This window comes from Hemibagrus wyckioides, linkage group LG25 (genome assembly GCF_019097595.1).
Source record: "Hemibagrus wyckioides isolate EC202008001 linkage group LG25, SWU_Hwy_1.0, whole genome shotgun sequence".
Lineage (NCBI taxonomy): Eukaryota > Metazoa > Chordata > Actinopteri > Siluriformes > Bagridae > Hemibagrus > Hemibagrus wyckioides.
Window position 1 is genome coordinate 12,914,070 of NC_080734.1, and position 22,775 is coordinate 12,936,844.

Here is a 22,775-nt window from a genome sequence, read left to right on the forward strand (position 1 = left end):
TAAGGTGTTGGACTAGTTGTGAGTTTCAATCCCAGGTCCACCAAGCTGCCACTGCTGGACCCCTGAGCAAGGCCCTTAACCCTCAATTGCTCACTTGTATGAATGAGATAAATGTAAGTCACTATGGATAAGGCCTTCTGCCAAATGCCATAAATGTAAAAGGTATGATCCAGTCATTACATAGCCATGACTGACCTACTTGTCTGGGAAACAGTATATTCATTAATATTTAGCTTACAATTGTTAAGAAGTTAATATTCAATAAATTAGTCCTAATAATATTCAGTTGAAATGAAAGAACTATGGCGAATAGGATAATAACTCAAGATTACAAGATTTCATAGCACTTTAACATGTTTTTTTTTTTTTGCCGTGTGTGTGAGAGTGTGTTTGAGAGAGAGAGAGACAGAGAGAGAGAGAGAGAGAGACAGAGAGACCAGACAAAGAGAAAGGGTTTGTGAAAAAATGGAAGAGAAAGAGAGCCTCGAGTCGGAACACTGTCTGCACCATGCTTTTAGTTCATCTCTTGGCGCCTGATGGATTGGAAAAAATGATGTAATTGATTTGTTGATTTGGGCCATTGAAGGTTTAGGGTAGAATATATATGGCTAGAGCTTCCTTTGTGTAAAAAAGTGAGCTTGGAATGGAAATAAACTGTCTACACACCCCCTGATAAAAAATGGCAGGTTTTTTGTGAAACCGAGATAAATCATGTCAGAACTTTTTTCCACCCTTCAGTGTGAGTCAGAGACATTTCAGAGAAAAAATATGAAAAATAAATAAGTTACACTAACCTAGTTGCAGAAGTGTACACACCCTTAAATACTTTGTTGAAGCAGCTTTTGATTTTTATTCCACCACACTGAGCTTTCGGGTAAAAGTCTATCAGTGTATCTTGTCTTGCCAATATTTTCACACTCTTTCTTTGAGAAAGCATCAAAACATCAAAATGGCTCAGTGCTTCAGGAGCACAGCCTGCTGCAGGTCACCCAACAGATTTTTAGTAGGATTTAGGTCTGGAGTCTGGCTAGATCATCTAAAAACGTTGATCTTCTTTTGGTTAAGTCGTTCGTTTGTTGATTTGGATGTATTCTTGGGGTCATCGTCATGCTGAAATTCCTGTTTATCTCAGCTTACTAGCAGACACCTTGAAGATTTTGCACTAAAATCAACTGACATTTGTAGCTATACATGATCCCTTCTGCCATCATAAAAGCCCCAGTTCTGCCTGAAGAAAAGCAACACTAAAGCATGATGCTGCCAGTACCATGCTTCACCATGGGAAATGGTGTACTTTTTGCAACAAATCATAACTTTTGGAGTTATGGAGGATTTTCCCACACATTTGTCCACATGGTTTAAGGTGAAATTGGATTTTTTTTTAGTGAGAAAGGGTTTCCATCTACTCCTCCTACCCCATAACCCAGAATATCAGATTGCTGTCACACGCAGAGAGTAATCAGTACTGGTCAGACTTTTCTGCAGTTCCTTTAATGTTGTCATAGGTCTGTTGTCCTTTTAACATTTTAGAGAGACGTCCTGTGCTTGGTGATGTCACCGTAATGCTCTGTTTTCTCTATTTGTTAATGATGGGAGATATCAGACATGCTTTATAAGCTCTATACTGACCATGACTTTGGATGAAACCAAGAAGATGTGAGGAAAATCCTGCAGAAGCAGCTGTTCATGAGAACGATTTCATTGATGGCAGCTGTATGCTAATTACTTTTGAAGATTTTACTCTGATTGGTTCCTTCTGAACACAGCCACGCCCCCTGGTATAAAAGAGTGTGCACCAATGCAACAAGGTTATTGTAACATTTCAGTTTTTTTTCTATTTATATTTCTATTCAGATTTATTGTTTATATTTTTCACGTTGAGGGTTGGAAAAAGACCCTAATGGTTTATTTTATCTTAATTTCACCAAAACTTAAAAATTGTTAAAAATTTTAACAGGGGTGGGTAAACTTTTTATATCAGTCTCTCATTGTACTGTTAGTAATAGGCTAGTGTAGTTATGAATACTTTGTATGTATGTATATGTGTGTGTGTGTGTGTATTGTGGGGCCTTGAATCATAGAGTAAAAGAGGACACAGTCAGTTTGCTCTTCAGCTCAGCTGTCCCTTAATAAAACTAATGACTTTACTAGATTGAAGATGAAGATTGCATGAAACCTCCTCGCTCTTCGCTTCCTGCTGTTTCCATTTTCAATCAATGCTTTCAGTGCTCTTCACCGTTCTCATCACTCCCACTGACTTCTTTATCTTGTAACCTTCGTTTTCCTAATTTGATATTTCGGTTTGATAAACTGCTGAAAGGAGCCGCACGCTTTGCATCGACTCGCACGTCCCGTTCCTCGTGCTCGTAATGGAATCGGTGCAGAAACTTCAAATTTCATCTGCACTTTTTGAGCACAAAAGGAGAGGCACGTCTTGCTTTTTAATGTACTTTACCCTTTTCACTTTCTCGTCTGAGAGTGGAGGGTACATTAGCATAACATTTTTTTCGTCCGTCCTTATTAATGCTCTTTTTGTACATTATTTCTCTAATGAAATGAAAGCTCGGGGAAAAAGGAAGGGCTTTATTTTGGTTATCTATAGCATGCCGCTTTCAGACAGAAAGGCATACCATGCATGATAAAGGTCACACGGTGTTTGCAGTTAGGATTTTAGCTTGCGGAAAATATCTACAGAGCATCTTTGTAAATGTAACTGCTTTATTATTTCACTTTATTCTCCTGCATGAGGCTTTATTAAAATGACAAGAATTCTGGTTCAAAGCCACACTGATAATGTTCACACCATTAGAATGGTTCTTTTACCTGCAGGAATAAAATGTAAACATTGCTACTTTAGCAACTGTCGAAATGATGACGATCTTAAAAAAATTTTTATTGTGTGCTGGTGGTATGAGGGTCAGGGTTCAGAACAGAAAGTAAACCTAGACGAAACAAAAACTACACGGGTGTAAATGAAGCCACCGCAAGCGCATCAAAATATCACAAATCTGATTAGAATCCTGGTTGTAGTTCTTCATTCTTGTATCAGTATTACACATATGTTTCATCAGAACCACAGAGAGCAAGATCCGGCATCATGATTATATTAAACACACCAGCGTAATTGCCGCCAATGCGCGGCGTTCGAAGTTGTTTAAACGTTAGAAAGCATCGGAATTTGTTTTGGGATATGTGGAGGCGTGTACAGACCCTCCTCAGAGACACCACAGAAGTAGATTTCTGTTTCTCCCATAGCGCAAGGTCGCAGGAGCCATGACGAAAGCTGAAGCCCACAATTGCAGATGCGACACCTACCATAAATCAAGCTTAGAGGGAATTTGTCATAGTCATGCATCACAGATGTTTTGAAAACGAGTGTGAACGTTGGCATTGCTTGGGGTTTGGGCTGCACAATTTATCGTATTTTCATATACATCACGACGTGTTTCCTTGATCAAGACATCGTGAAGGGCAGGGATGTCAGAGCACTGCCTAATCTGCATTGTATATATAATAGCAAAGTGAAAACTTTCCAGATCAACAGCCAAAAAAACAGATTTTCAGACTCTGTTATGACAGTGTTGACACTTAAAAACCAGAGGCACATCTGCAGTCTGGCAGAAGAGACAATTAGCAAGTTTTGTGTAGATTGTGTTGAGCCGTTCTGACTCTTACATTTATTTAAGTAATGTGAAGAAGGATGTTCTGGTCAGGGCTTATTATTGACCTTTTATTAAAAAAAATGCATTAGTGTCTAGTGTGTGTGTGTGTGTGTCTGAGTGTGTTTCTGTGTGTCTGAGTGTGGTTCTGTGTGTTTGTGTAAGTGTGTGAGAAAGATAGAGAGAGTGTGTGTGTATGTGTGTGTGTTGTTTTCTTCTTTGGCTCGGAGCACCACATTTCCTTGAAGCCACTCCCTCTTTCATTTTCTACTGACAGCGTGATAAACACTGATGATGTAAGAGATTTGAGTTCTGCCCGAAACGCTCATGTCAGTCATTTTTTATATTCTGCACATGATGTGTCTGGACACATTACATCATATTTTTTGACCAGTAGAATGAAAATGACCAGCAGAAACAACTGGAGGTAATATATATCCTGACACTGACACGCTGTCTGAAGTGACATGTTGATAATTCTCATTATATCCTGTAGGAAAAGACGATTTGCACTTCTACATTAGTCCAAGGACTATCAGTATAAAGACACTCACTAGGAAGTGCTCTCTTCTGTCTAGTACTGATTAAAGTGCAGATGAAATAAAGACAGCAGGTTTTGAACAGAGATTTTATAATAAATATTTCCTTTTATTTTCGTCAGTGGTTTGTGTGTTTGGAAATGGTTCATTAATGCTATGAAATAAATTGTGATACGTTTAGAGTGTGATGAATTTTAAACCACCCCTAGTGCATATTTAGTGAATAGGCTATTTATTATTATTATTATTATTATTATTATTATTATTATTATTATTATTATTATTATTATTATTATTATTATTATTAATATAGGCTTTGTTGTTACAAAAAAAAAACAATATATGTACATACGTCGATCAGGCATAACATTATGACCACCTGCCTAATATTGTAACACTGCAGACCGGGAACACCCCACAAGAGCTGCAGTTTTGGAGATGCTCTGATCCAGTCATCTAGCCATCACAATTCAGCCCTTTGGTCAAACTCGCTCAAATCCTTACGCTTGCCCATTTTTCCTGCTTCTAACACATCAACTTTGAGGACAAAATGTTCACTTGCTGCCTAATATATCCCACCCACTAACAGGTGCCATGATGAGGAGATCATCAGTGTTATTCACTTCACCTCATAATGTTATGACTGATCGATATTGCTTTATATATATATATATATATATATATATATATATATATATATATATATATATATACACTATATTGCCAAAAGTATTCGCTCACCCATCCAAATAATCAGAATCAGGTGTTCCAATCACTTCCATGGCCACAGGTGTATAAAATCAAGCACCTAGGCATGCAGACTGTTTTTACAAACATTTGTGAAAGAATGGGTCGCTCTCAGGAGCTCAGTGAATTCCAGCGTGGAACTGTGATAGGATGCCACCTGTGCAACAAATCCAGTCGTGAAATTTCCTCGCTCCTAAATATTCCACAGTCAACTGTCAGCTGTATTATAAGAACATGGAAGTGTTTGGGAACGACAGCAACTCAGCCACGAAGTGGTAGGCCACGTAAACTGACGGAGCGGGGTCAGCGGATGCTGAGGCGCATAGTGCAAAGAGGTCACCAACTTTCTGCAGAGTCAATCGCTACAGACCTCCAAACTTCATGTGGCCTTCAGATTAGCTCAAGAACAGTGCGCAGAGAGCTTCATGGAATGGGTTTCCATGGCCGAGCAGCTGCATCCAAGCCATACATCACCAAGTGCAATGCAAAGCGTCGGATGCAGTGGTGTAAAGCACGCCGCCACTGGACTCTAGAGCAGTGGAGACGTGTTCTCTGGAGTGACGAATCGTGCTTCTCCATCTGGCAATCTGATGGACGAGTCTGGGTTTGGCGGTTGCCAGGAGAACGGTACTTGTCTGACTGCATTGTGCCAAGTGTAAAGTTTGGTGGAGGGGGGGATTATGGTGTGGGGTTGTTTTTCAGGAGTTGGGCTTGGCCCCTTAGTTCCAGTGAAAGGAACTCTGAATGCTTCAGCATACCAAGACATTTTGGACAATTCCATGCTCCCAACTTTGTGGGAACAGTTTGGAGCTGGCCCCTTCCTCTTCCAACATGACTGTGCACCAGTGCACAAAGCAAGGTCCATAAAGACATGGATGACAGAGTCTGGTGTGGATGAACTTGACTGGCCTGCACAGAGTCCTGACCTCAACCCGACAGAACACCTTTGGGATGAATTAGAGCGGAGACTGAGAGCCAGGCCTTCTTGTCCAACATCAGTGTGTGACCTCACAAATGCGCTTCTGGAAGAATGGTCAAAAATTCCCATAAACACACTCCTAAACCTTGTGGACAGCCTTCCCAGAAGAGTTGAAGCTGTTATAGCTGCAAAGGGTGGACCGATGTCATATTGAACCCTATGGATTAGGAATGCGATGTCACTTAAGTTCATATGCGAGTCAAAGCCGGTGAGCGAATACTTTTGGCAATATAGTGTATATATATATATATATATATATATATATATATATATATATATATATATATATATATAGTAAATAAATAAATAAAATGATGAATAAAATCTACTAATTTTATATCGTTTTTACTAGCTTATCATTTTATAATCTAAAGGATTTAATAATCCAGAATTTGCATTTACATTGCATTTTGCACTTGATCTAGTTTGATCTATTGTTCTAGAAGACTAAAAATAGCACCACAAAAACACACCTTTCATTCCAATTACTTACATCTGACTGAGCATCCAGTCAGACTCTAGTGTTAATTTATCACAGCATATCACATGTTCATTGCAAAGTTTTCCCCACATTTATCACAATTTTCTTCCCGCATTTATCAAGTTTGTCTAAATTGTGGAGCTGTAATCTGGATGATGGTGAGTGTGTTAATAATAAGCTGCTAGTTAGTCCACATGATGGACGTTATGTTTTGTTTACTGAGGCATTAAAACCAGTGCAGTCATCGTGTCCTTGACCCATATATAACACTATAACATAGAACACATGTATATCACAACACAAACATGTAAAAAGGCTTAGCCGTAATGAAGACATGTCCTGGAATTGTAGCTAAACTTTAATTGAAGAGGACATTATATGTATGTAAACTATGTATTTTTATTATTTATTTTATTATTATTATTATTTTAATTCTAGATAATCATGCAGGCAACCTACAGGAGAAGACAATGTAAAATAACTAAATGAATGAATGAAAGACATTTCTGTTTAACAAATACATCATTAATCCAGTCATATGGATATATTGTTTGTTTTCACATTTAGAATCTACTCTACAGGGCATATCTTTACACATATTTATCCCCCTACACAAAAGCCTTTACTCTTCATAGACATGTTTTAGATGTTTTGTCACTCATCCAAGGTGGTGCCATTATTTTGACTTAATAAAATTTCAATGTTCGTGTTTGAACATGCTTTCCAAAATTTTCATTTCATTTGTATTTATTTACTCATTTTCCTTCCATAACCGCTTTATCCTGGGGAATATGAATCATAGGTGTTTAAAATGATTATTAAGATATTTTCAGCTGAGAAATAAATGAAATGTTTAAATGATAATCAAATAGTATAAAGGAGTATCTCAACATGCTGTTTACTTTTATTTTTGACCTCTTTAAGCCTTTGACCCATCCCACTAAGTGTACTTTTTCTTTCCTGTGTCTCTGGTCCAATAAGCTGAGATGAGACAGCACCAGAGTGTCAGTATAGCTCTATTGACTGCCACTGAGCTGGTGATGTTCAGCCCATTCAGGGCTCCATCACTGTCCTGGAGTGTTGTGCTGCGTCTTCGCTGCTTCTCCTCTTCTCCTGGCTGATTGTAATTGTAATATGGTCTTAAAGCGGCATTGTTGCAAGCCAGCAGGACCCTGGTCACGCCTTTCAGGCCCAATAAAGCCTCGTATAAAGGAACGGAGCAAAGTGTGTTCTGTGATTGTCCTCGGCGATCAATCTAATAAAGAGACTCCATACAGGTGTCACTTGGGACGCAATGAAAGCGGGCAGCCCATGGTTTACCAAATGCACTGCTGTCTCTCCACGATTAGTCATCCGGCACGCCGTGTCACGCTCCATAAAGCACACGAGCAAAGCCAAAGCCAACCGGCGAGAACCGGGTTGCCAGATTGCATGGGTGAAATCGAGAGGGGAAGCTAACGTTCCTCAAAGACAACATAACCTTGTCAGGTAAAAAAAAAATGCTGCATGTGTAGAAGCAAATTCTCGGCTTTAGTTCTCGGTTTAATGCGAGCACTGGATGTTCTGTGCGCAGGGAACAAGGGTGAAAAATAACTGAAGGGGTAATTATGCAAGAATTGGAAATCTCACATTTTAAGAGGTGAAAATGAAAAGAAAAGGGCACTACTTTGGCTCAAAACCTTTTTTAGCTCAATAGCTACTGTACTGATGTATAGTCCTGCTGTGTGTGTGTGTATATATATATATATATATATATAAAATTCTAGCGCAACCCGGTAACTTGAGCTCACGTATCTTATTTTTAACCTGATTATATGCTGAAGGTTGTCAAACTGAGTTCCATAACGCGCAAGTGAGACATCATTTTGGTCTTATCCGTGCAGTGCTCTTGAGAAACCAGACTTTAATATATTTTTAACTGATTTAGCAGGATAATAGTATTATATGGAGACCTTTCATAAGTTCTGTCTGGATTCTGTCGGTTAAGTGATAAAAAGCTGTGAAAGCTCTTCATCTTAATTGTTTTGAATGCTACATAAGTACAGTGTAGGATAAAAGAAGCAAATTAAACGCTCACACAGGGAAACGTGTCAACAGTAACACACTTCAGGTGCAGACTGTAGTTATGAATAAACATTAATATGAAGTAGAAACATGTCCGTGTGTAAGAGGAGGTATATTTCATAGCCTTTGTGTGGAAGTGGAAGAAGCTAGCTTTAAACACAGCCCACAATCGCGCATCGTGAAGGATGGTGTATGGTCGGGAATTGTTATAACGTGACATGCTCACCTCTGGCCGATTTAGTGCCGACTTAGGCAAACGTCAGGCAGCTTCAAAACTTAAACTCTGAGTGTTAGTGCTGCTTTGACACTTAAAATCTACCAATATTAAGACAGCATAAGATTACCCAAAACTCTCAGGAAAGCCACAGACACATTAATCGCACTAGACCTACAGAATATGAAACCAGAACAGTTGATATTGTCTCGAATAATTTATAAAATAAAAGTCTCATCACGCTTACATCATGACAGGACAAAGCTGTGTGGAAAGAAACAGGATGAATTGAAATGAGGAGGCTCAGTTCTTAGAGTTTATTTACTATTACGACGTCTATTTTGATGCTTTCTGTCAATAGTTGAAGAGCTACAAACCTGTGCTGCGTCAGAGTGCACTCAGTATGACACAGCGGAGTTGCTATCTTCATTGTTTAAACTGAAATACAGAGCATGTTAGTGCACAGCGTGTTACTGAAGTCGTACTGAGACCAGCTCATACACAGGGACAAGTAATAATCATAAAAGACCAGTGGAGTCGCACAGTGCATGTGTGGGTGACTTTAAGCCCGTCTGAGGACGCGGTTATAGTTTTAGATCCTGTATCTTTTGATTATGGTTTTGTAAAACTGATCTACCTGACTGAACTGCCTGAGCTCAAGGTCACTGTGTGCAGTGATGTTCAACTAAATGTAGTTTCATGTAGTCAATTAATGAACAAAAAGCTCATATAAATGAGATGTGAGAATATATCATTAGTAAATACTTATTAAGTAAATACACAGTATTTTCTGGCATTTAAACACATTAAGCTAGTAGTATTTTTGCAATTCAGTAATGATTTTGAGTAAATTCATAAATAAGTAAATCCTGTTTACTGAAATCCTTTCCTAGTTGTAATTTTAGATTCATTAATAAATGTTTGTGATTCATGCTAATAGTCGTAGAAATTTAAGATTCAAGTGTCAAATGCGCATTTATAATAAATAAATGAATTAAAAATATAATTAAGTTTTTTTTAAATAGCTTTTTAAGTTTTTAAAAAGGTCCAGAAAATATTAAATACGTGTGTCAGATGCTTATTTATAATAAATTAATAAATTAAAAAGCTTATAAATAATAAAATAATAATTTGTGTGTAATAATTAAATATTAAAAAAATTAAAAACTAAATACTTAAAATTATTAAATAATAATCATTTGTAAAAACAACTATTTGTGTGTTTATTTAGCAATTTTTTATAAATGATCATTTGACACTTGCATTTAATATTCTCGACAATTTGCATGTGCCAAATGCTTATTTATAGTAAATAAATAAAGAGAAACATATAAATAAATAAATAAATGTTCATAATAAAATAAAAAACTATTTATTTGTTTGTGTATTTAGCTATTTATTATAAATGATCATTTGACACTTGTATTTAATATTCTCAACAATTTACATGTGCCAAATGCTTATTTGTAGTAAATAAACAAATAAATAGTGATAATTTCTGAAATTCTGTTTGTTTGCTTAATATCTCTTTAATTCATCTAAATATTTCAGTTGTCAGTCTTTGTTGTATTTGTGTAATTAATGGTTTTTTACGCCGAACAGAAAGTATTTGAAGTGGCATAAACTTTATAAAGTATATGCATGAATCAGGTCTGCAAAATAATCGTACTAATCGATGCGTACATTTTACTGTAGCTTCTCTTAAGGTCATGAGCAATGATCAAGGTAAATTTCCAATAAAGACGCTCCATGTCCTTGTATCCTGTAAGACAAATGTTCCACTAGTGCCACATTAAAACCTCTGGAGCCTCAGGAGAGCGCTTTTGGAATCAGGGTTTTATGAGCGTCTCCCCTGGCTCTGTTTTTACAGTTGGATAATTTACTGGCTGCTATCAAACATGGCCAACTCCAGGCGCCACGGAGCTTAAAGCCTGCCAGAGACCACCAGCATGTGCAAAGGAGTATCCAAGAAGGACATCTGCTATACTGCTAAACATATACATATTGATAAAGCATTAAGAGATGCCATTAAGCCTTTTGTAGCTTTCTATTTTTTAAAGAGTGCAGGAACTGATAAATATGACTTTTATGTGTATACTGATTTCATAAAAGAGAAGTATTACCCAAAGTTCTTTGCCTGCTCTGCAATATTTATGGAAAGAAATGGGTGGGGTTGAAAGGTCAGGGCTGCGTTCAAGCCCTGCTTCTTCTATTAGCATTGATTTCATATTCTGTGCAGGCCATATCTAATGCCAGGGCATCCTCCTTTTCTTTTATTTATGAACACACACACACACTCACACACATACACAATGCCTCTGAGACATCAGTTATCCTGTCCAGCACAAAACACTCTTGGACGGTATTCTTTGTTAGAGTTTAGAGACAGTTTTTATTAAGCTTTTAGCAATATACACCGATCAGGCATAACATTATGACCACCTGCCTAATATTATGGTGTTCCCCGTTTTTGCTGCCAAAACAGCCCTGACCCGATGCACTGTGTATTCTGACACCTTTCTATCAGAACCAGCATTAACTTCTTCAGCAATTTGAGCTACAGTAGCTCGTCTGTTGGATCGGACCACATGGGCCAGCCTCAGCTACCCACGTGCATCGATGAGCCTTGGCCGCCCATGAGTCTGTCTCCAGTTCACCACTGTTCCTTCCTTGGACCACTTTTGATAGATACTGACCACTGCAGACCGGGAACACTCCACAAGAGCTGCAGTTTTGGAGATGCTCTGATCCAGTCATCTAGCCATCACAATTTGGCCCTTGTCAAACTCGCTCAAATCCTTACGCTTGCCCATTTATGAGGACAAAATGTTCAGTTGCTGCCTCTAATATATCCCACCCACTAACAGTTGCCATGATGAGGAGATAATCACTATTCACTTGACCTCTCAGTGCTCATAATGTTATGCTTGATCGGTGTATTGGCTTTATTAAAGCCGATATGCAGCTAAAAAGCTAGTTCTATACGTATTTAACACAGTGTTTTGCTGCATGTTGTCAGTCTTTAGCCAAGTCTTTATTGAAAGAACTGCCAATCTACCCTGATCTGATATCATCTCTCAGAATAGCCTTGTCAGATTTGTCGTTCTGATAGCACGTCTTCTTCTAACAGAGGCTTAGCTTTCAGACTATTAACACAATGTTCCCATTAATAAGTTAAATAGTCTAATGATGACTCTGTTCACCAAGACAATGGCACGTCTAAAGAACCTCCCAGAGGAGGCATGAGCTTTATCTGCACCTGTAAATTAGCCAAGTTCCTGTCAGACGTGGGACCATCTGAGAGCGGATGAAAAAAAAGAGTGAAGGCTTCACATAAAGAATCTTTCGGATCACCTATAAATCCTTCTCTTCCATCAAATCATTGTGAACGAGGTAGTCCTGTCCCGACATTAAAGTGAGTTATATAAGGGACAGCGGTTACGTCTCGATGGCCTATAAAGGGTGGGACAGGAGGCAGTGCTGAGGCTGTAGACCTCTGAAATGGGATTTCAGCTCCCTGCTTGATTGTTTCTCCCTTTTACAAAGAGAAAAGCTTGCTCATGGCTTTGATGCATTGGAGCTGGATGCGATTCGACACATGATTGAAGTGGACTGCAGGCCGTCGCCGAGGCCAGGGCATGATTTAGGGCTTTTAGCAGGTTACACACTGCACCTCCACAGGAGCCACATAACAGGCTGCTCGCTGGCCCGCTCTTTTTTCTGCTTCTATTAAGATGAACGTTTGTCAAAAGACCAAACCCCAGTCTGGTCATTGTGTAAAAAAAAATACCATTTTTCATTTTTTGGTGAAGAAGGTGCAGGGTATTTGTAGCACTGCATGCCTCATTTCACTTTGTCTCTCTTTGCTTAATTTAGCGTTTTTTCTCGCAAGTCGTCTTCGGCTTGTTCATGCTCTGTCGATTTGGGCTTGATGCAGTATCCATCTTAACCTACTGTATTTAATTTATTTTTTTCTCTCTTCACTGAGAACCTGTGCGCTTGTCTATGTTTGTGTGTGTGGGGGGGGAATAGGTGCACAGCTGGAGGCCGTACATGGAGCCTCTCACCCTCTCTAGCTCTGAGTCTGAAACATGCTTCAGTTCATCGTGCGTGGCTTTGTTCAGCAGCTGCACTCACTTCATTACATCAACAAAAAGCCATTGGGAACAAGAGAACATCTTACTTTGATTCATATATATGATCTTTATGCCGCCGAAAAATAAACCGGTGCATACATTTAATTACAACATCTCTGATCTTCTTTCCTTTTTACATTTCAATGGCCCCTATTCCTTTGTGCAGTGACCCAGCCAGAGAAATCTGTCCTCCAGTTTGTTTAAACATTGTCTTACAGATGGGATATGAAACCATAGAGGTGGATAAAGCGCTAGCCCGGGTGTCTGGGCATGTAGGTTTAACAACCAAAACACAGTTTTTTATAGATTTTTGGCAATATAGTAATTTTCACTCGTGTATTTTTCAGCATAAAAATGAACAGTCATATGACTCACTATCCATGATGACAAGCTTCCAAATGCTGAATTTCCTGTATATGGATTTTTACTAGACGTATAAAACTCTCTAAGGCATCCAATAATCGAATTTATTTCATTTTATTTTATCTAATTTATTTTTTAATTTTTCTCTTGACATCTACTTAAGCCTCGTCTTGCAAAATTTGTTGTGAAGCACAATAACTCACACTATAATTAATGCTTTAAGCAATGAAACACGATGCTGTTTAAGGGTAGAGACAAAGACATATAAATACTGCATTACAAATGAAATAACAGGATAAATTATCACACTGAATGCAAAAACACCTACGGTGTTAATTTGGCTTGTTTCTCCACTATTATTAGTCTCATATATTATGAGGAAAATTTATTTATTTATCATCAGCATGACGTAGCCATGGTGATGCGCTGTGATGTTTATAGCTGAAGACAGATTTACAGAAATTAATGTGATTATTCAGAATAATCCACCTTAATTTATTTTAAATATATTACATCTAGTAAGATCAAATATACCGTATGTTTGAGTCTTTGTTACTTTTCTATTTATTTTTAGGTGAAAAGATTAGAACGAATCTTTAAAAGGTTTTTATGCCACATCGTATTGCGTTTGCTGCCATGTTTTATCCATAAACTTTATTTTATCAGTCAGTATTCACTGTAGAGATTAAAGCTAAGTGCTTTTGGTGTTTGTCTCGATGTACCTGAAGAACCTTCCAGAAGCAGTGCTACACCAGTTGTATCACAGGACTGGGAGAGTTTTGAGCTTTATACCACTGGCTGTTTTTGTAGCTATTTTGCACAAATCTGATGCATGACATCACTCCATGGCAGGAGAGGTGATCTCTTATTATCAACATTAGTGTTAGAAAACTTCAGGGAATTAAATTGCTCATTTTCACAAGCTAATTATCTATGATAATCCCACATTAGGACCTCTGTGCAAGAGCTATTTACAGAAACTGTGTGTAATAATGCTAATTGTACAATTATTTTTAAACAAATATTTTTCAGTGTTAGAGCATAAGCTTTTACACTAGGACAGGGAGATGAGTTAAGATGTTTGGATTTGGGGTAGATTTGGTCAAGTGGATATAAGAATAAAATAAACAATCCACTGAGAAAATCATAGGTTAAGTCTCTGGGTTGTTGATCGAAAGGTCAGGGTTCAAGCCCCAGCACCGCTAAGCTGCCACTGTTGGGCAATTGAGCAAGCCTCTCTGCTCCAGGGGCGCTGTATCATAACTGCCCCTGTGCTCTGACCCCAACTTCCTCAGCTGGGATATGCGAAGAAAACTGTGCTGTAATGTACGTGTGATGATAATAAAGGCTTCTTCTTCTTTTAACTTTCCCCGTGTGTTTGCAGATGTACATTTTGACACCAAGTCTGAATACATCAGCAAAAATAAACTCTTCACACATTCTGTACTTTCTTCCCAGGCTTCAGAGATTGTTATGCTTATTTAAAAAGTACAGAACGAGCCTTATTTAGCCTCGTGTTTGTGTACGAGTGAATATGAAGTAAGTGGCAAACATCACTACCGAAGCAGGTTTCACTTCCTGAACATCAACATGTCAATTGCTTGAAATTTGGCTCCATGAGAGGATGAAGAGAGCGATGAGGGATGTGTACGAGCCGCTCAGGCGCGACTCGTGCCGATAGTTTATTATCGAGAGCGGTACATTTTAAACGTGACACATGTCACTGTAAGCCTTGATTCACAGGGAAGGGCTGATTATAATAGAGATACTGAGAGCTGTGCCAGGATCTGAGCTTGCGTAAACTCTGCTCTCTTTGTTCCAGGATGTCTGTACCTGTCCCGAGCTCAAGTGCCCCTCGCTCTCGTCTTTTGTTGACGAGCATCAAAGCTGCTCCTCATCCGAACACAAATGTTTGCTTGGAAAGATAATGGAGTCATTTGATTGGGGGGGTCAAAACGCTGCTCTGCTTTAATCTCTCCCTTTCTTCTCTTTCTTCTGTTCAACTCTCAGACACACAGTCTCAGTCTTTCCATCTTTCACTCAGTCATGACATCTGACCTTCTTACGCTTACATCTCTTCTCTAGAAACCTTCCTCTTGTTCTTGTTTTTCCTCTTCCTGCATATTGTTATAACTTCCTAGTGAGACTGCTACTGCTGTCCCTGCCCCGAAATTTTCCCACAAGCCCTCACTAGTGATGCAGTTCTGTCATCGGATTGATGATATGCCCTGTTTCAGGCCCCCAAAAAAACCTATAAATAAATAATTAAATAAAACTGAATCTGGCTTAATTAACAGTCTAGTATGCATGAAGGGGTGAATTGAGGAGGGGAGGTCGGCGTATTGTGGCTCTCACCCTGTGTGCTTATTATAATGAAGTTTTTTCTTTCGCATCTGAAATGTGATTTAATCAGCACACTCTAATTTCAACACAATATATAAATATTAATAAGGCATGGCATGTGCTGTCGAGCAAAGTGTGAGGCCAGAAGTTTACTTGTCAACACCATCGCTCTGTCTCCCATTGTTTTACAGATTCACACAATTTCATGTAATTATTTTATTTTTTTGTAATCCATGACTCTTAGATCGATCCCTATATTTCTTCAGAAACCGCTGCAGCGATACTTTTCCAGGTCAGAATTGGCAGTTCGGTGTATATTACTAGCTATGAAAGTTTTATAGATGCTGTTAATTTAACTGAAGTGAACAATGGCAGACAGTCGTATTTTGGATAGAATAAATAAATAAATAAATAAATAAATAAATAAATAAATAAATAAAGTCCACAGCTTCAGCCTGATGTTAAAAACCAAATGCCATTGTTTGTGTTTCTCCTCTATTTAATTTTGGCTGGAAGCCTGAAACATTAATGTTTCATAACTTCAACTCTATTTTCAGTCTGCCACCAGGCAGTAAAGCAGCACCATTGTTACGCATCTGCTCTTCGTATTAACAGATAATTAAGCGTATGCGATGTGGCAATAGTTGGCAGCGCTTTTAAATTTAAGCCAAGAACCGCTTTCGTGACTTTATCTTCAGGACTAAAGACTTGTAACTCTTAAACCATGCCTTTCAGAGAGGACATTTGAGAGAAAGCAGGCGGTTGTGTTCTAACTCATTACGACATCATAATTGTGTTTATTGAAGTTCCACTGTAAGGTGATGTTTTATTATGAAGAGAATGATGGATTTATAAAAAAGGATCAGAATATTTATAAAAGTTGACAGACCAAATCTTATGTGGCATTTTTTTTTAGATGTATATTTTGAACTTATAGTGATAATAATTTTATTAGTCGTGGTCACTTTTATCAGCAGCGACAGCAGGAGCAGGCTATTTCATGGACGTTTGTGTATTTGTAGCGTCAAACATCACCATGTTACATGAAGTCATCGGCGAGGCTGTTCATCTGTACAGCCTTGGAGCGCTGATAGTAGATAAAGAGTTTAAGTGAGGTCATTTGTTTTATTTGGGAAATGAAAGCAGCCTTGGCTTGCAGAAAGCAGCAAGGCCTCTGTGAGTTGCACTATCGCTAATGTCCTCTGTTTGAGGCACATAAATCGAGGTAGTGCTTCCCATAAAGGATTTAGATTGAACTGACCCTGCTGTGCCATCAGGACAATCTCTGTTGGTGGTTATACTTAAGTCAGTGTCTGTTGTCTGGACATCCGAAAGTGGAAAGTGGAAATTTTTCTACGGAGATTTTTCGTGTTCTTTTGCCTGGAGAAGCCTTTAAAAATAGCTTATAGATTTGCAGTGTAGGTGCAACTGATTGCCCACGCTTCAACCACAGTATTCTGCCTCCTCCTTCTCTCTTTTATCAGCAGATCTCACTTTGCTGTCTGTGGCTATTTTCTGAAGCTTCACTTGAGAATCTTTTGATTTGCATGAAGGTATGGATGTGAATATGACTGGGTTTGATTCTATTGTTCGACATGTGGTAAACTCTGTGCTCTAGGCTTTATTGCATATAGCAGTGGAGGACTGCACCATTGTTCAGTGTAATGTGTTCTGTAAAATCTTCTGTCCATTCAGGAGAACTTGGATTTAAGTTTCTGTAGTGATGTCTTAACCGTACCACTTGCTGTCTGTGTGCTGCTTCCTGTTAGTTTCAGAGGAAAGGGTCGACGTATATTATGGTGAAATCTGGTCTGGTATGGACCACAACTTGAACACAAATGGGTGCAGCTCGAGGCACTGGCTTTAGCTAATCTGCTCAGCCTTAGATGCTTTGCCCTTGAGCTACAATGCAAATGATATCTTTTGTACACTTTACTGACCACAATCTTCAGGATCTTGAAGTTTGCTCTCTGGATTGCTATGCCTACATGCTATAAGGGGAATTCTGGTGAGAAACCTGATCTCCTGACGTCAATGCCACTTAAGTAGGCTGTTTCTTTGTAAGCAGAATGTTCTTGGACTTTTTTTAGTGAAAGCTGAAAAAAAAAGGAAACCAAGATAAGTGTTGAGAATGATTCTCATGTTTTAAAGCCATGAGCTTACAAAGCATGCATGTTTTTCTCACTTATTGAAAATGATCCATCACAAGAGAGCTATAAAAGAATTTCCAGCAACATTAAGTGTACCATGGAACACTATTAACAAATAGAGAAAACAGAGCACCATGGTAACATCACCAAGAACAGGACGTCCCTCCAAACTTTATAAAAGGACAAGACAAAAACCTACAGTACCAGGGAGGCTGGCAAGAGACCTACGACAACATTAAAGGAGCTGCAGGAAAATCTGACAAGTACTGATTACTCTCTGCATGTGACAACAGTCTGATATTCTGCATGTGTCTGGGTTACGGGGTAGGACGACTAAACGGAAAACCTTTTTTTTCTAAAGAAAACATCCATGGGAACTGCGTATAGGAGATGTACTTACTATGTGATGGGTCTAGAATGTTTTTTTGCAAGAAAGAGTGTGAAAATATTGCCAAGATGTGCTACACTGAGAGATTCTTACCCCAAAAAACACTGAGTGGTGAAAGGTGCTTCAACAAAGTATTAGTATAGAGGTGTGTACACTTCTGCAACTAGGCTGATATTACTTGTTTTTATTTTTCATATTTTCTCATTCATTTTCCCTTAAATGTTTTGGATTGTTTTTTTCTTTATTAAATGTTTACACAATGTAATTTCACATCAAGGGTGGAAAAGGTTCTGACCTGATTTATCTTGGCTTCATTTTTATTTATTTATTTTATTATGTTTAATAGGGCTGTGTAGACAGAGAGCACTATTGAACACGCACTCCTTTCTAATTTAATACAGTAATTTTCACTATTATTAACATCATCTTGACAAATCATAAATATTTCCAGAAGTGTCAAAGTTTCTTAGTATTTGTTCCTTTTTTATGCAGAATATCCATCGTGCTTATGATCCGTTTCAGGTCAAATCCATCGGAGCGTCACCCGAACACGTTCTTCAGCAGGAGAGATTAGACTTGAGGAAAATCTGACCTTTTGTCCAAAGCTATTAACATGGTCAATTTCACTCATTTAAATAGTGCGGATTCTTGAATATTAAGTATTCAGGCTATTGTACTTTAGATCCTTCTGGCTATTTCAAGGTTTAAGTGTAAAATAGATTTTCATTATGTTCTCAGTATTTTGGACCTCACATTTGTGTCTATATATATATATATATATATATCACTTGTTACAGCCCCCTGGTGAAAGAATGAAAAAAAGAAAGGGATGACAGCAAACAGTAGCGGCATGGGGACATAGAGAGAGCTGCTGCAGCTTCCTGAGCCTCTCGGTCCATCAGTGTCTCACAGTGCTTCTCTCCAGCTGTCCTCAGTTCTTTGTTAACTTTCTTCACCTAGAGTGCATGACAGGCCCAAGAGGGTGTGTGTGTGTGGGTGTGTGTGTGTGTGTGTGTGAGAGAGAGAGAGAGAGAGAGACAGGGAGACAGAGTAAGATAGTGTGTGTGTGTGTGTGTGTGTGTGTGTGAGAGAGAGATAGTGTGTGTGTGTGTGTGTGTGAGAGAGAGAGATAGTGAGAGAATTTTTCACTAGTAAATCAAGCCTAAGTATTTTTCTGTATTTGTCTCTTGAGTGTGTATAGAGTTTGAGTGTTAGTGTGTTTGAGTGTTAGTGTGTCTGATTGTGTGCAAGTGTATGTGTGTGCTTGTGTGCCTGATTGTGTCTGAGTGTGAGTGTGTATAGTGTGTTTGAGTGTGTGTAAGTGTACGTGTCTTTGAGTGTCTTTGAGTGTCTGAGTGTGTCTGAGTGTGTATAGTGTGTTTGAGTGTGAGTGTGTGTGTGTGTGTGTGTGATTGTATTTGCACTGAACATTGGTTGTAATCATTTAGCTGTCGTGTCAGCTCCCAGCACTCAGCTAAAAAACACCTGCAAAGCTGTTAAGGTAGAAAAAAACAACAATAACAAAAAACAGAAACAGAAAAAACACACACTCCTTCCATCTCAACCACCTCGTTAAAAAGCATTACATTATGGTGAGTGAAGCGCTGGTCAATGCGTTATTGACAGCTCCATGCTGTCTCCCTTTCTGTGTTCTCTCTCAGCTTAGAAACCTAGCTGATATTACATTCACTAGATATTACAACAACCTATGGCTTCTGTCTTGTTCTGTGACTCAAAACAAGCTCCTACACTAAAGCCTAGAACTATTTTCCCCATATCATATCATTAGATATCATACATACAGTATATTTTATTAACAAATTTTGCAACATTTCCTGTCTTTCCTGAGCTGACATTTTGCATGTATATCACGAGTAAAGTTATAACCCCCCCAAAAGTGAAAAAGGACCTACCTACATCTACATTTATAATGCAGTAATCTACTTCACACTTTGATTATCATCATCGTCCACAACAGTCTCGGTCTCATCCAGTAAGGTAATAGTTGCTATCAGTATTTAAACACGAACCTCATTGTGTATACGTATCTACTTCATTACGAACGCCATCTTCATCTGTTTATTTATTTATTATTCAGTTATTCACTCAGCCAATCATGTGGCAGCGTATAGATACAGGTCAAGAGCTCCAGCTAATGTTTATATTAAACATGAGTATCAAACTGCGTGTTGATGCCAGATGTGTTTTATTTTTTTCATATATATATATATATATATATATATATATATATATATATATATATATATATATATATATAATATAGCCATTCTGAACAATAGCCTATGAGCAATAGCTTCTGCCTTAACTGAGCAAAAAACACCACACATTAATCTGGTCAATGCAGTAGCACTCATGAATAATTGATCAGTAGTTTTATAGTAAGAAATGTAATTATTAGCAGGAAGTCATTCTTATTATGAGGAATAATTTGAGGATCTAGTCAGAAATATGACATGGCCGACAGAAACCTTTTTCGTTGTCCACTTAATGAAAATGGCCCTTTTCTTTCCAGGCAGAAAATCTACCTATTTTCCTCTTTGATAATTCTGAATGATTTATTAGAAGAGATGGTGTTCCAGTCATCTGTTAATAATGCATCTATTTTCCATCAACAAAAAAAAGCCTTTTTACTGTATTTTCAAGTAACATCCTTGCTTATTTAAAACACAAAACAAGACAAAAAAAAAATCATATGGCTTCTTATCTATTCCAAGGCATTTATGTGACAGGAGAATAGACACAACTGCACACAATAAAACCACAGTTGGTTATTTCATGATGTAGACCAATGCAAGGGAGTTTGTAGTATAATGTAATATAATGGCTATAATGCAATAAATCCTGATTTTTGTTGTATAGCACCAGAATAGCTAGCACTGCCTCACTGGCTAAGTAGCCTAATCTCCCCTCACATGTACAAAGAGAGAAACTAATAAGCCAATTCCCATCCCAGGGTCTCTAGACTTATTATGTGCAACGGCCTGTAGAGGATTGGCTAGATAAAGAAGCCACAGCAAATAATGCAAGATTAAGTTTACCCACTCAGTAACCTAAAGAAATAAAACAAATGTTTTGTTCTGACAGTAGGAGGGAGAAGTAGAGGCGGTTAGTAGTCTGCTCAGGCTGCTCCCTGTGAACCAATCAGCAATAAAGTGAGTTGTGAAATGGGCTGTCCAGTTAATTAGGACTCTGGATGGGTTTGAGTTATGAGCTTTGGGAGCTGTATGAGTAAAGTCATTAAGGAAACCTGGTATAGCTGGACAGATCCTTTAACCATATGGAATAGAGCAAAACTTCCCTCCAGCAGCAAGTGCTGCAGTTTTCTCCTTGGTGCTTGTGAGTAAATGCTCATTTTTGCTCTCCGTTTGGGCTGACAGAATGGCTTTAAAATAAGTAAATGGAGCATTTGTAGTGTGTGTCAATCAAACAGAGAGCAGAAGCATCTGTCAAACATGTTTGCAGCTGGAGACTCAGGAAAGCTGTTTGCATTGCTCACATCTCTGTTGACTCTGTCCATATGTCAGTGTATAAGTCTGTGTGCACTAAGAATTTTTTCCATGCGCATGGGTTGTTTTTCACGTGGTATGCATTGCTCTGCGTTCTATTTCTGTTTTTGTTTTTCACAGTACCTGATTTTTTTTTTGTCTCTGTCTGTCTGTCTCTCGATCTCTCTATCTCTCAGACAGTGCCACATTGGCTCTGAAAGGAAGTGATGTCGCGTCACCACCACCGGTTCGAGAGGGACTACCGGGGCGCGTGGGAGCGTCGCGAACGGCCTGCACCCCTCCACAACGGAGTGACCAGTAACACCTGCACCCCCACTGGCCCTACACTTGCTAATGGAAACAACCGGCCTGGTCTCCTTCCTCTTCCTGTTATCCCCTCCCTCCTGCCCACTCCGGTCACCATTGCCGTGACGACGAGCAGTAACGAGCTGGCTGCCAAACGTGCAGGGGCCCCGGTTTCAGCTCCCACAGTGAAGGTGGGCACAGAGAACAGAGGCTCCATCATTTCTCTTCCTCTCTTCCCTTTTCTGTCCCTCTGCATGTCTCTCTCTGCCAAACTGTATCTCTCCTCACTTTTCTCCTCCTCTCTAATTTGGTCTGTCATTATGTAAATGAGGAATTGGGCTCAATTAAGTCCGAGCCCAGAGTTTTTCAACTCTGTTTCGGGCAAGAAATACAAAGCATGTGTCTGCCATTTGAGCAGAGCAGAGTGACAGTCAGGAAGATTAGTTTTTTATGAACACACATTAGCTGGCGCTTCACCGTTCACACAGTTATATCACATTATCCTTCACTTCAGTTTGATTCTTTTTTGCTTAAGGGGCATTAGTTCTACTATACACGCCGTGTAACTCAGACCTGTCTCAGACAATGGCATGACTGACGTGATCTGTGTTGGTTCTCTTTTACAGCCCAGACACTGTAAACGCTATTCTACTCCTATCACTGATAAATTATTCACTGTTGTTAGCACCCAGCCATGGGTACTGTGCTAAACCGTATTGTTCATATGTTAAACAAGGCCTTTGTGTTCTACTCGCTTCATACCAAAGGAACAGTATAGTCTGCTGTGGATCCAACACAATGGTCTCCAGAGTGATTAAGACTGAACAGGCGCCTCCGAGATAGCTATCTAAATATGGTCACTCTCCGAACTCCATCAGTGTTTGGTTTCAAGTGCTGCTC

At 38.8% G+C, this 22,775-nt stretch overlaps 1 protein-coding gene across 2 annotated transcripts in view; it reads left to right on the forward strand.

Annotated features, from left to right (window-relative positions):
- LOC131345641 (kelch-like protein 29) overlaps positions 1-22,775 on the forward strand; it is a 183,155-nt gene that overhangs the window by 44,961 nt on the left and 115,419 nt on the right. For both annotated transcript variants that reach the window (XM_058378623.1, XM_058378622.1), the window contains one exon: positions 21,767-22,066. In XM_058378623.1, coding sequence (XP_058234606.1) covers positions 21,797-22,066 — 270 coding nt within the window. In that variant the 5' untranslated portion in view covers positions 21,767-21,796. The remainder of the gene's footprint in view (positions 1-21,766; positions 22,067-22,775) is intronic.